This window comes from Rhinolophus sinicus, chromosome 5 (genome assembly GCF_057876585.1).
Source record: "Rhinolophus sinicus isolate RSI-liver-muscle chromosome 5, RSI-T2T, whole genome shotgun sequence".
NCBI classification, from domain to species: domain Eukaryota; kingdom Metazoa; phylum Chordata; class Mammalia; order Chiroptera; family Rhinolophidae; genus Rhinolophus; species Rhinolophus sinicus.
The window spans coordinates 42,084,866-42,098,683 of NC_142505.1; the positions used below are offsets into that span (position 1 = coordinate 42,084,866).

Genomic DNA, 13,818 nt, shown 5'->3' on the forward strand with positions numbered 1-13,818 from the left:
TAACTAATTTTTTTTAAGTGAAATTGACAATTGTAGTTAAGCCAACTTGAGAAACTTAAAATATTGGGTTACTCAGACAGCTCAAATCTCCCTTCTCCTGTTTATTCTTGGAAAAGAAAGATAATCTTTTTTGTTTTTCAATTACCAAACCCTTGTGAAATTTAGAATACAAACTAGCACAAAAGAAAAAAAGTCTTTTATGCCCTCAAGATAAGTTCCTTTTGGTGTGTTTTTTTTTTTTTCTCCCCTGCTTGTGATCAGGGTCTGTATAAATGTCATCATTTGTTTTTCTGACAGTACTTCGCACAGCCTTCAGCATGTAAGAGGCACTCACACGCAGTCTGATTAGAGGCTGAGCTGCAGCTTATCTGACTGTAACACTGTATAGAGATAGAGCTATAATAACAAAAGGTTTCTTTTTATTTCAGGGAAAATTAATGGATGCTTGTCCTTATTTAACAGTTAAGTGTGAAAAACCTGAGAGAAAAGGATCTAATCACACTGGGGTCTTCGTCTACTTATAAATACAGTCTTATGTGGGGGTGGGTAATAGCTTTATTGACGTGTAATTCACACACCAGACAATTCACCCAGTTGAAGTATGCAATTCAGTGGTTTTTAGTGTATTCAGAGTTGTGCATCCTTCACCACTATTCATTTACAACATTTTCATCATCCCCCAAAGACACCCTATAATCATTACCAGCCACTTGCCATTCCTCCTTCTCCCAGCAATCACTAATCGACTTTATGTCTTTTGGGATTTGCCTGTTCTAGATATTTCATCTACACGGAATCGGAAATATACGGACTTTTGTGTCTGGCTTCTTTCACTCAGCGTACTGTTTTCTAGGTTCATTCATGTCGTAGCATGAATCAGTACTTCAGAATTCCTTTTTATGGCTGAATAATATTCCATTGTGTGGATATATCACATTTTTTTGGGTATCCATTCATCAGTTGATGGACTTGGGGTTTTTGGCTGTTATGAGTAATGCTGCTATGAACATTCATGTATAAGACTTTGTGTAAAAATATGTTTTCATTTCTCGGGTATATAGCGAGGAGTGGAAGTCGGGGTCCTATGGTAACTCTCTGTTTAACCTTTGAGGAACTGCCAGCCCGTTTTCCAAAGGAGCTGCACCATTTTACACTCGTACCAGCAATGCACAAAGGCGCCAACTACTCCACGTTCTCATCAACATTTGTCATTATCTGTCTTTTGATTATAGTCCTTCTAGTGGGTGTGAAGTTGTAACTCACTGTGGTTTTGAGTTTTGTTTCCCTGACGGCTGATGATGTTGGACATCTTTCCATGTGCTTATTGGCCATTTGCATGTCATCTTTGGAGACATGTCTATTTAGAGCCTTTCTGTTTTCAGACTGGGTTGTCATTTTATTGTTGAGTTGTAAGAGTCATTATGTAAATATGTTCTTAAATAGATCTTTTTAAAATTCCTTATCCAATGGCATCTTTGATCTTGAACATATCCTAAAACTCTGTAACGGGGCACCCAATTGCCCTGCTTCCTTCCTTCATTCAGTCAGTATTTACTGACCATCTGTGTGTGGAAGGTGTTGTGCTCTGCGCTCTTGTGTATATAAAACGAATAAAATGTCCCCTGCTTCAAGGAGCAAATCACAAAACAGGAAGGGAAGTACCATAGTGATATATTTCTGGGGGTGTTCAGAAAAAGACGAGATGACTCTCGGTTTGAGGAATCACGGAAGACAACCTGAAGGAGGCGGCATTTTCAGTGGCCTTTGCAGGATGCGTAGTATTTAAATACAAGACGATTGGGGGGGAAGAACCTGAGTAAAGAGCCTGACGTCAGACTGTGTGTTCTCTGTGGAATGACGACTAGTCTAGTTTAACTTTTAGGGCTGAACTTTTCAGAGCTTAAAAAGAAGAATGCTAGGAACAAAGACCAGAAGGGTAGTTGGGACCACATGTTGGTTTTGAATGCAGAAGCAGCCTTGATAGTATTTTATCAGTGACTGGTGAACCCCTGGACGTTTGGGGTTAGGGTGGGTCAGTGTGCTCAGAGCAGTGCCTTGGAAACAGAGTGTATAGAGGTGCGTGTGATGATTTGGGGGCGGCTGGTGATGGAAAGCAGCAGTGCTGTGTTCCTGTCTTGGATACTGACATGTACAATAGAAGACAAGAAGGCCGCTAGTTAAGAAACTCCTGTGAAATTGTTTAATCTCATGATTCTCAAACTTATTTTACCATGGACTCACCTTTTTTTTCTTTTAAAAAAAATAACATCTGAGATACATATTTTGGATTTTGCTGACTTAGCTCAATATAACACAAGTAATAATTTCTTAGTCAACGTTGGTTGGTTGGTTACTTGATCAATTACAGGATTATGGCTCGTAGACTTAGATCACTAATTCTAAGGGCTGAAGGCATGTTAGATATTGGCTAGTCCATCCCCTCCTTGTGTGGAGGCTGGAAAGAGGGGAAGTGTGTGCCCGTATTTACCAGGTCCAAAGGAAAGGGAGCGTGTCCTGCAGGTATCTTGACTTCCAGACCAATGTTCTCCTCAATTTTACTAAAACAATTTTAACCTTCCTTTGCTACATACACAATAATAACAACAAATCCTGCTCTACAAGCCCTGCCAGGGTCCTCAAGGGTGGAAGCCCAAAGATGAATGAAGGTATGTGATAGACCAGACTCGTGTCCGCCCTTCTAACTGGATGCTTTTCCTCCTACCCATAGTTTCTTTGGTCTAAGCTGTATGTGGGGCTTGCACAGTGTTTAGGAGGAGGTGTTCGTCTGATTGTCAGGGTGGATGGGTTCTTACAGTTAACCTGTTAACTGTGTGATGCTGAGTAGGTCTCTCCATGTTTGGGGCACAGATTTCTCATTCCTTCAGCCTTTAGAATTAGCGATCCAATTCTGTGATCTGCAGTCCTGTAATCGATCAAGCAACCAACCAACATTTACTAAGAAGTTGTTATTTGTGTAATACTGAACGAAGGCAGCAAAACCCAAAGTATGTGTGAGGGAATCCGCGTGTCCAAGACCCCTGTCGGCGGCAACAACATGCACGTCCCATCATCTCTAGGGGATCTGGTAGTTAGGTCCTAGCCCTTACTGAGAGAAGGACCACCTGTATAGCTCCCTTCTGGGTCTGTTACCGCCCCACGCTCTGCCTCCCTCCCCCTCCCATGTTAGAAATCTCCAGTGTTTTCGGTGGATTCCTGTGGACTTTCTTCTTTTTGTGTCAGACACCAGTGATTTGGTCTTAAAGGTAAACTGTATCAGTTGGACGAACTTGAAACGCAAACAAGCACAAGAACTTACACTAGATGGAAATTGTGGAGTAGAGCGGGGCTGTTGTTCTTACCCCAAGAGTTTTGCTTTTCCCGTAAAAGTGTGTGTTGTGTTGAGTGACTTCCTTTTTTGGAGTGATGTGAAGTTGTTGCTGTGATGGTGGCTTTGCATGGCAACTGCTGTTGTCACACATCTGGCATCTAATGAAATGGCTCCCAAAGCCCAGGGGTCCGCACCGAGCCTGGGTACTCCCATCCTGCTCGTCCTGCCAAGGACGTGGGGAAACACTGGGCCGCAGGCGTGGTGGCTCTGCTGTGTGGATGAGGTTTGATTTGCAATAGCTGAGCTCCTGGGAGTATCATCAGGGCTCCTCCAAAAGTTAGCTGGGCTACTGACGCTTCACACTGGCAAGTCCTTCTCCCTGTGGAGGAGGCAAGTATAAGAAAGGGGGGCATATCTGGAAAGAATCTTTTCAAATTTATCAGGGTATAAATATCAGCACTGCTTGTTTGCTTGCTTGCTTGTTTAAACCCAAAATTACTAAATTGGAAATAGAGGTCAACCAAAATCCCACTGAATTTCTGAGTGGAGCAGGCCAGCATAGGGCCTATTTATTAGGTATTTCATTTAAAATGGAAAGTTCCAGTTTGCAGTGGGGCCAAAAATCCCTAAAAGAAATCCTTACTGGAGGTGTATTATGGGTCACTGTATATTTGCTAGTTTATATCTTGGTGACTAAATTGGCAAAATTTTTATTTTTCCTGGTAAACATTCAGAAGGTTTTTTTCCTCACTCCTTTCCCTCACAAAATCATATTTGTCATACGTGTATGAAGCAAAGGACTGTTAAAACTGTCCACACATCTGCGATGATATGAAAATTAGTGGTGGCAAACAAAGATTTCCTTTCTTAGGTACCACAAGGCCTCAGATGAAGTTGACTTTATTCTAATATTACTCTCAAATTGTGACCAAGTGGAAACAAAATTGGTCGGGCCTTAGAGACCAATAATATGAATAGCACAACAAAAGGGTTATTCTTTGTGAAAAAATTTAGGTCCCCCTACCCCCCATAGGACTTAGAAAACTTAAAGTTTTCTCTCAAAGTAATTATTACTGTTTATAAATTTAGGTGGTATACAACCTTTATTAAAGCATGTAGAGGATTATACTTACTTTAATTCATAATGAGGAGCAAAGTTATCACCTAATACAAAGCCTTTTTGGAAAGGGAATGACTTTGAAAAATCTTTAGAAAACTGCACCTGTGTATTAAGCTCATGATAAATTATGTGCAGAGACTTTGTGCTGATAATAATCATAATATTTTGAACATGCCATTTTTACTGTACTCTAAGAATAAGATTTATTTCCCAATCAACAATGCATTTTTATTTCTTTTAACTTTTGGGGCAAATATATGAATTATTAGCCCATAAATTTTCCTCATTCTTTGGGGAAAAAAAACAAAAATATAACAAAAATGTAACAAGCAAGAAAAGTGAGTTTGGCATAGTTGTTCTAATGAACCCTACGTGTTAGATTATTCTCTTACCGGTATGGAGTCGAATACCCATAAATCCAAAAGACATTTCATGTTTTAAGTTAAGTTTTGAGATGGCTTATGGTCAGTAGTTTTTCCTTCTGTTACTTTATTGCAACTTTTCATTTTAAACTCTCCCCTAAAGAGTTGTTGAAGAACATAGTAATTATGTGAGGTGAGGGAGGTGTTAGCTAACTCTGTGGTGGTAAACGTTTTGCAACATAGAAGTGTATCAGATCAACACACTGTGTACTTTAACCTTACATAATGTTATATGTCAGTTATATCTCAATAAAGCTGGGGGGACAAAGAGTTATTGTGCTAAAAAAACCACGTTCGTGTAAAATGTCTCATGCTTGGCAGCTAACCTTACGCTCAGACCGCGTTCTGAGAATGGCAGCCAGCGTGTCACGTTGCCAAAAACTTTCCACTGGGAGTATTTTGCAAGGGGCCGGGAGGGCGGGGGGAGCCACGGGCTGAGGTGGGGACATTATTCCTGCTCGGTGACTACATCATTTCTCTTGCGTAGGTGAAGCTGCTCTCCGGGGAGAACCCAGGATGCAGACCATCCCTGTGGCGTCTGCCCTCACCAGTCACCGCACAGGCCCCCCACCCATCAGCCCCAGCAAGAGGAAGTTCAGTGTGGAGCAAGGGGACGATGACCTGGACTGTGAAAATGACCATGCTTCCAAGATAAGTCGCATCTTCAACCCCCATCTGTAAGTTCCCTCAGTCTGAAATGTGGGTGTTCTGATTTTGGGTTGTGGGCTCAATGCCAGGGCCATGTTTCTCTAGCAACTTTGTGTCAGCGATGAAGTGAAAGGATGACTCGTGCTCATCTGCCAGGAGCAGGTATTAAACTGAGCTTAATAACTCGCAGAGAGACATCTTGTTTCCTTCCAGCTCACTCGTGTGACCGTGCGTGCGTTTTCCCCTTGGACATTAAGTTTCCCATAGCGCGTCTCAGGGTAGTGGTCTAAAGATGTTACCTGCCCTTACCGGTACCACTGATGGTTGTTAGGAAAGCCAGTCTTCGGTGAATGTCTTTATGTGCCTGGGACATGGAAGAAAAGGTTATCACCTGAGCAGACTTCTGTAAAATGTTTTGCTTAGGAGTCTGGAATTGTACATACACATGAAGAAGTATTAGTTCTCACCTTGTGTGTTCACAATGTAAACTGGAGACCTTCCCAAAGTGGGAACGATGGATTTTTGTGTTTACGATAACGTGCTGCTCATCACATTGGATGTGTGAGCCTGTTGCAGTGGTTAGAGAACCAGACTTGGGGCCAGGACCTCTGGGTGCTAGTCCTCCACCTGCCGCCAACACTCTGTAACATAATCGTGACATGAGTTGCTGCACTTCTGGGCCTCAGTTTCCTTATTTGTGAAATGAAGGGGTTGAAATGAAAACTCTGAATCAGTGCAACATGACCACGTTTGTATTTGGAAAACAGCTTGTTCACTATATTCTGGCTTCCCCTTTGCACTCTCTTCTAACACGGCCATGCCTCGCAAAGGGATCGGAATGCTTCTTCACATGTTTTCAGGACTTGGAGACACCCAGCCAGCTGCTCGGAGAGTCTGCTCTGGCAACTGTGTAACCAGCCAGTCTGATCAGAGTCTGGGGTCTTGGCAGAGGCGGGGAGGTAGCTCTCGTTATTGGAAGGAGTCTCTCTGTGTATCCAGGTAAAAAGGCCCCTCCTTTCCTGCCTTCCCACGCATGGATTAATGTTGTGGAATTATTCAAGATGCTCGGCTTCCCCGGTTCTGATTTCTGAGGATGCTGCTGTTTCTGGCAGGAACATGAGGCGTGGAGAGTTCCTGTTTCCTCATTGGCCGAGGAAACCTTGCGCAGTTAGAGGTGGCTGATAACGCCAGCAGCGCTCTGCTGCCTCAGCGCCAGCAGTCCTCAGCATTCCACGCATTCCAGCCCGCTTGGACTGTTGTGTGCAGTCATAAGACACACTGACAGAGGTATTTATCCTCCAATAAATCACTATAGTGTTAGTCAGAGGCTGAGCCTGCAGTCTGGAGCCCTGGAATTTGCTACAATCAGGAATCCAGCAACAAGGCCCTGCAAAAACAATGAGCTCTCGCAAACGGGTTGGCTCATAATTTAGATCCTGGGCGCTCAGCTATTTGGAGTTTATATTTTTGTTACTAGGAATTTCTTCTTCTCACACATCCCCTCTTCCCCAAACCCAAATAAGAGATGTGTGTGTGTGTGCGCACGCGCACACATGTGTGTTTTAAATTTTATTGTAAGGAAGGGGGAGGCAGCCCTGAGATATTATGTTCTGGGATCACACATGCCTTAGTTTTAATTTGTAATTCTGCCACTTACCAGCTCTAGACAATCAATTTATTTGGGCCCAACATCCTCCTTTGTAAAAATGGCAATAATAATAGTTCGCGTGTAGAACTTTTGTGAGAATTAAGAGTTAAAATTTGCAAGGAGTTTGGCGCAGGGCGATAGTTGATGCAGCTGTTACTTTTATTATTGGTAAGTCCATTGTTCCGATCCTGGTGATAGAGAGAATACAAATACTGTTGTGGTGAATTTTATGTTTGAGAGGGTGTGCGTTTTGTCAGAAATAATGGTTTCAAATCCCAGCTTCTTTATCTTTCAGTGGAAGTAATCATAGTTCATTCTTCATAGGATGATTGTTGGGCTTAGTATAGTGCCTGGCTTATAGTAACCACTCAGCTTTAGTTATTAATAATGTTATTAGACTATTAAAGCATTATAAATAATTATTAGAATGGTAAAGCATTCAGAAAATGATTTCATAACTCCTTGGGTGGTTACAAATATAGGTCTGTGATGACACTATAAAGTATAAATAATAGAATCGCTAGATTTTATGTGCAACTCATAATTGACGTCATCATGCAAAGTTTTAGGAAAATAGAGACAGCAGCACCCCAGTGGACCAGACGCCCTGGACCTAAGGAGGAAAAGTTACCAGTGTGTGGTCAGTTCCTTCTGGTGTCACTTGTTCCCCATGTGATAGTTACTCATTTCAGTAACATTACCATTATTTCTACTTGTGTTTTCTAAGTGCCAAATGACAGATTTCACAGGCAAACTGAAAAGATGCTGCATCTCTTCTTCATGGTATTGGGTACTTAGGAAGTACTGTTGTTTGATTTGATGACATGTTTCCTATTTGAGGTGTAACATGTTCCCTCCTTTTTATTTAATATGTCTAGGAAGTTTTCTATAATAAATTACAGATTATTTGGAAAAGAAATGGTCTAATATATTTGTTTAAGAAGATTACAAAATGATTTTTGCTCTTTATCTTCTTAGAACATGTTAATGTCGTGTAATGAAAATGTATTTTGCTTACTTTATCACTGAAGAAATCACAATAATTCTGGAGGAAGGAGTGTTGTTGAAAAACAGTTTTGACAGCTAGCTAAGAGGGTCTCAAAGATGTGTGCTCTGGCTGCATTTCATTATAACCATCACGTTGAGATATTTTCCAGTAGAGATGGGGAGATTGAGTGGCTCTGAGCCAGAGCAGGAAGCTGCAGAGAGTATGACTAAATTGCATCTGATTTGATTTGGGGAGGAAGAAGAGAGAGAAGAGCGGTTTCCTTTGAATTCCTAGAACTTGGAAATGAAGAATTTCTAGGCTGTTGTTCCAGCCCTTTATAAACCTGGGTTATTTGAACTCTTTAATTTTCTTGTTGATAATGGTGACCCTGAGAAATATATTTTCGGGGTTTTGTTTGTTTCGTAAGGAAAGTGTTAAGAACATGAATGACTTATGTGGAATTGAGATTACTGTATCTGCTATTTAGAAAGAAAGTGGATTAAAGTATGAAGTGAGGGAGGGTAGAGTGGGGTTCCTCCCATGGACACGTCAAGAAAATAACTTGTGCTGTGACCTTGGTATTCAAGTCTGATCTGGTAAAGAAGAGCTCTCCCTCTCCCCCCGTCGGTCTATTGTCCATATGACTCGTCGATTTCTGTTTAATTCAGTGAGCTGTAGCTGTCCCTGATTTGGCAAGTAAAAGCCCCTTCAACTGGCTCTTGGTGTCCTTGTTCCATGCCTCCACTTTTTTTTTTTTCTTCTTTGAGCACTTGCTTATTTTCTGGCACACAAGATGCTCATCTTGTAACCTCCCTGCCCAGCCGTGGAATCAGCCATATTTCCAGGGAACCCTGGTTCCCTTTAGGGGGGAGTGGTATTTGGAAGCCAAGATCTGCGAGCTAGGTGTGTTGCGGTGGTGTCCTTCCTCTAGGTTTGGGTTGTCTCATATGGTAGATACTAGCTGCAGGTGGCAATTTACATTTAAAACTAAGTTTACAAATTCAGTTCTTCAGTTGCACTGGCCACATTTCAGGCTCATTAGCCACACGTGGGTGGTGGCTGCCCTGTTGGACAGCACACATACAGGACGTTTCTACTAGCACAGAGGGTTCAATTGAACAGCACTGTGTCTAGACCCTTCCAGTGGAAAGAGTGAGGACACGATGAGTTCCTATTAACACTCGGATTCTAATCCGATTTCAGGGTTCTTCCTCTTCCTCTTCCTCTTCCTCCCCCCCCCCCCCACCATATTGGTTCCCAACGGCATCAACACATTTACATATTGTTCAGTCCTACAGTCGACCTAAAATAGTTTCAGCATTGCTATGGAAATAGCACTTCGAAAAACAAACCTACTAAAGAAGAGTTCAAGATTTGCCGGTGGTTCTTTTTCCCCCTATGCTGAGGGAATAACAGTCCAAGCGCTGACTTCAGCAGTTGCTTCTTCCCCTCCACACCTTTCAGTGGTGTTGTGTTAATTCACATATATGTGGGTTCATTCATTGGTTTCCATTCAGCTGTAGATTTTTTTTCCATCCTTGCTGAGTTTTTGAATATGTAAAACATTAACAGGCTTCTGAAAGTCAAAACTATAATCATTTCGCAGTATGTGTAAGTCATTATGCTGTACATCTTAAACGTATAAGGTAACATTTATTAGATCTCAAGAAAACTGAAAAAGTCAGAACTATGTTAAAAAGTACGCAGAGAGAAGCATTCCCTTCCTTGTGTCTTTCACTTGTTTTGTTCCCTGCCCCTGTGGGCAGTTGTCCTTCCGTGGTTCTTTTTGTTACAGTAAGCGTGGACGTGGATGGCTTCTCATTTCTCCTCCTCTCTGACACACGCGGTAGCATACTTTATGTACTTATTGGTGCTCTGGTGTTTCCATTCAACAGTATATTGTGGAAATCTTTTCCTGCCTGTCCCTGCTCCTGTTCACCACTGCGTAGGACTCCACTGCGCGATGTGCCCAAGTTCATTCAGCGGATCCCCTTTGCTTGGACATGTAGGCGATGCCCAGGGTTCTAACTGAGAGTGCTGCAGCGGGTAACCTTGTGCGTTTGTAATGTTTTGCGTTTTCTGTAATAACAGTGTAAAAACTCTTGAAGACTAACGATTGGCGTAGTATAACAGCATGCTAAATCCATATTGGTTTTGAGACTTACTCTAGGCTGCTTGTCTGGTAGAACCTAGTCTGAAAGAGTCGTGCGATCTAAGATGACTTTCGGAAACGAAGCAGTTTTTAGCTTTGTGCGTGAAGGTTTGTAGTCGAGCGGTGCAGTGAAGCTTTTTCCCTCAGTCACCTGAGAGGAAGGGATCAAATACTGAGTTTTTACTATATACTGGCCCTATGCTGGACACTTTAAATATATTATCTCATTTAACCCTCACAATAAATGTGTCCCTTTAAGATGGGGTGTGTGTGTGTGTGTGTGTGTGTGTGTGTGTGTGTGTGTGTGTAAAAGCTCTGTTTACAGAAATTGAAATGAAGGCTTTGAGAAGAAAATGTGTCTGACGTGGTGGCGCTGGGATTAACCCTGCTGCCTGGCACCAAAACCAATGATGGTTTGATTATGCCATAGCTCTGTCTTATCCGAGATGGGGTTACATGCACTTAAAGATGGACATCATGTCTTTAGGGTGCCACTTGACCAACGCGGTGTTCCCGCACATGGCAGATGCCAAATAATTTCTGTGTTGAATTGAATTGCACCCACTGTCCAGAGGGAAGGCATCGTCTTTCTGAGGGTGTCCGTTTGCAGAGTGGTTGCCCCTGGCCTCAGAACAGGGCAGAATCCATTCGCTCACACCGGGAGCAAAGCGTGGTCACCAGCCGGTGCTGTACCCAGCTGCTGAATGAGGAAGGGCCCAGGGAAGGAACATGTTGCCTCCTCCAGCTGGTGGTCCTCCTTTGAAATGCTGTCCTGGTGTGAAATGTGTCCACTGTTGTTTTCTTTGCTTCTGTGGCCATGCCTTTGAAGTTTTTGCTCAAGTCTGGTGTAGCCACTTCTGGGTTATCCTTGAGTGTATTATCCAGTCTCGGGAGCGTCTGTTTTCTTTGCTCCTCCACTTTCGCTTCTTCCTTCTCTCTCCTTGGCTATCTTCTTCCCTACACCCTTTATTCTTATTCTTTTTTTCCCCCCTTGGCCCTAGTCACTTCACTCTTTCCTCTATGAAGGTGAGTGAAAAAAGAGGGAAAACAGACACACTGAAAACCAGTGATTCTTTCAGCTTGACAATAGATTGGATAGAGGGAGCCTTTGAAGTCAAGTGCTGGGCGTATGATAGAAACTCAGTAAAGAAAAAAAGGATTGATTATGGCTAAAATGGCTTTGGGAGTTTTCCTCTGCGTTTTATGCTTTGCAGTGGAGTTGATTGTATAAATGGTACCTCAGATGTGCTGCAGTGTGTAGTTCGTGCTATCCCTGCATAACCCTTGGCATATTATCACACTCCCTTTGGTGACTCTGTTTCTTGTATCTCTTTAGTACCTTTGGTTTGGACATAAAAGTCCATGAAAGTGGAAGAAGTAATCCCTCATTTTAAATTGAAACTAGACCCAGAGGAAATGGAAAAGTTGGGGTTATTTTAGTGCCTTGACCCTCCTGGCACTGTTGGGGGGCTCTGTAAGGTAAACACTACGTCTTTGTAGACTGAACTCTATGTTACTGTTATGTTCATGTCTACATAAGCCTTAGAGCAGGTAATCTTTGCATCGCTGAGAATGGTGATGGGTCAGGATTCCCAGCATCCAGAGAATCATGACAGCCACTGTGTCAGGACTTAACTAAGAACAGCGACTGTTTATTGAGCCTTGATGTCTGTGTACCAAGCACTGCTTTATGGGCATGGTCACATCGCATCCTCATAACCCTGTGATACGTGGATACTGTTATCCCTGTTTTACAGATGGTAAAACTGAGGCTCAGTGTGGTTCTGGAACTTGTTCAAGGTCACACAGCTAGCTAGTAGATAATGGAGCCAGGAATCCAGACTGTTCCTAGAGCCAGCGCTCTGAGCAACTATGTTTCGTTTATATCAATAGTGTACTTCTGCAGCTGCTATAAATCGTTTGATATAGGACTTTAACGTCTTGTAGTTCTGGACAGTCTATTTAAGCACTCTTAAAATGTACCTAGTTCACTGATGCTTTGGAGATGAGAGGTGGAGACTGTCTGTTTTAGCATGCAGTGGCAAGGATGGCGTGGCAGCTTAAGGCGATGAGGTCGTCGGTACTTCAGAATGCTGCTGCACTAGGAAGCCAGTGCAGGGATGGTTCCCTTCAGAGACCGTGAGAGGAAGAGCTGTTTAGTTCCCCGGAAGAGGCTTGAAATGGTGTCTCTGTACAGGAGAGAACCCGACGAGAATAAACAAGGCTTTCCTTTAGGCTCAGGAAAGTGCTTTTTATAGTGTTCTAGTTCTTGTTGAAAATATCTGACCCCATTTTAAGTTCGTGCACAGTCCAGCAGTAACCTTAGTCTATGAGGTTCAAACTGGCATGTCTGAAAATTTGCTTTAAGTATATGAACACACATCTTTTTTTTGGTCCCCCCCCATTTCATAAATCAAGCACTCTTGAACTAGAATCCCTCGGACGATGTGCCTTTTCTCTCTTTTTCTCCCATATCCTTCCTGGCATCGCTGAAACTTGGGAAGTTTTACCCCTGAAATTCTCTGTTCTTTTGTACTTTCACAGAGTCTCATAAGGACTCCCACAAGTGTTCTGGGAATTGAAGAGGATATTTTACAGCTTTAATTTTAGTTAACCTAAATGACTAACTCATAAACTGAGATATTGTTAAATAGGGATTTTTTTAAAAATCCCCCCCAATGTATAGCAAGTATATATATTTATTTGAAAAAAAAAAAAAAATGCATTCGAAGGGAGTGTGGATCTTTAATAAATGTTTCACATCCGAGAGGTGTAATCTAAGAACTGTTTCATGTGAGGTTGACTCTGCCCCTCACGCTGTCGCTGGAGCTGTGGGTCAGCCTTTGCGGAGCTGGAAATGAAGCTGGTTTTTTATGGCCGCTCCCATGTGACCTTAAAGGCGCATCTGTGTGTGACATGCAAGTGTTTTGCTAATGAAGTGTGGTACCTTTAAATAAAGGTCACAGGCCTGACCTGTGTTGTGTGGGTTTCTTGTTTGTCAGGCTAGAGGCATTTTCTCATTTTCACAGTTCATCCGAAAACAAAGAACTCCTTATCGGAGCGGGGAGCTGTGCTCTAGAGAGCTGACCTCAGCCTTTTCCCAGCAGGCACCACTTCTGCCTTAAGAGTCTTTGCTGAGAGCTGGAAAGGCAGATAACCATCCTGCTACTGGCATTTTTCTGGCCAAATATCACAGAATGAAGAAATGCTACGAGTGCCAGGAGTCAACGACGCCGAACAAAAAGGACTGTCATCGTTTTATTTCTTGTGTACGTGGGGCACCTCAGTGGTGCTCACCCCTAACACAAAGGTCATAAAAGTGGGACAAGAACCTTGAAAAAAGAGACTTTTTCCTTAGAGAAGAATTAAAGAACATTTGGGATATATCAGAGAGCTTTCATTAGCACATGTAAAGTCGCTTTTTTAAACGACACATTAAAATCGAAAAAAGGAGTGGTGTTAGATTTATGGATTAAGTCAAAAGCATTTGTTCAAAAGTTGACAACACTGGA

General features: G+C 42.5%; 1 protein-coding gene across 5 annotated transcripts in view; it reads left to right on the plus strand.

Annotated features, from left to right (window-relative positions):
* VGLL4 (vestigial like family member 4) overlaps positions 1–13,818 on the plus strand; it is a 144,064-nt gene that overhangs the window by 98,491 nt on the left and 31,755 nt on the right. For all 5 annotated transcript variants that reach the window (XM_019732657.3, XM_019732658.3, XM_074312984.2 and 2 more), the window contains one exon: positions 5,358–5,547. In XM_019732657.3, the coding sequence (XP_019588216.2) occupies positions 5,358–5,547 (190 nt within the window). The remainder of the gene's footprint in view (positions 1–5,357; positions 5,548–13,818) is intronic.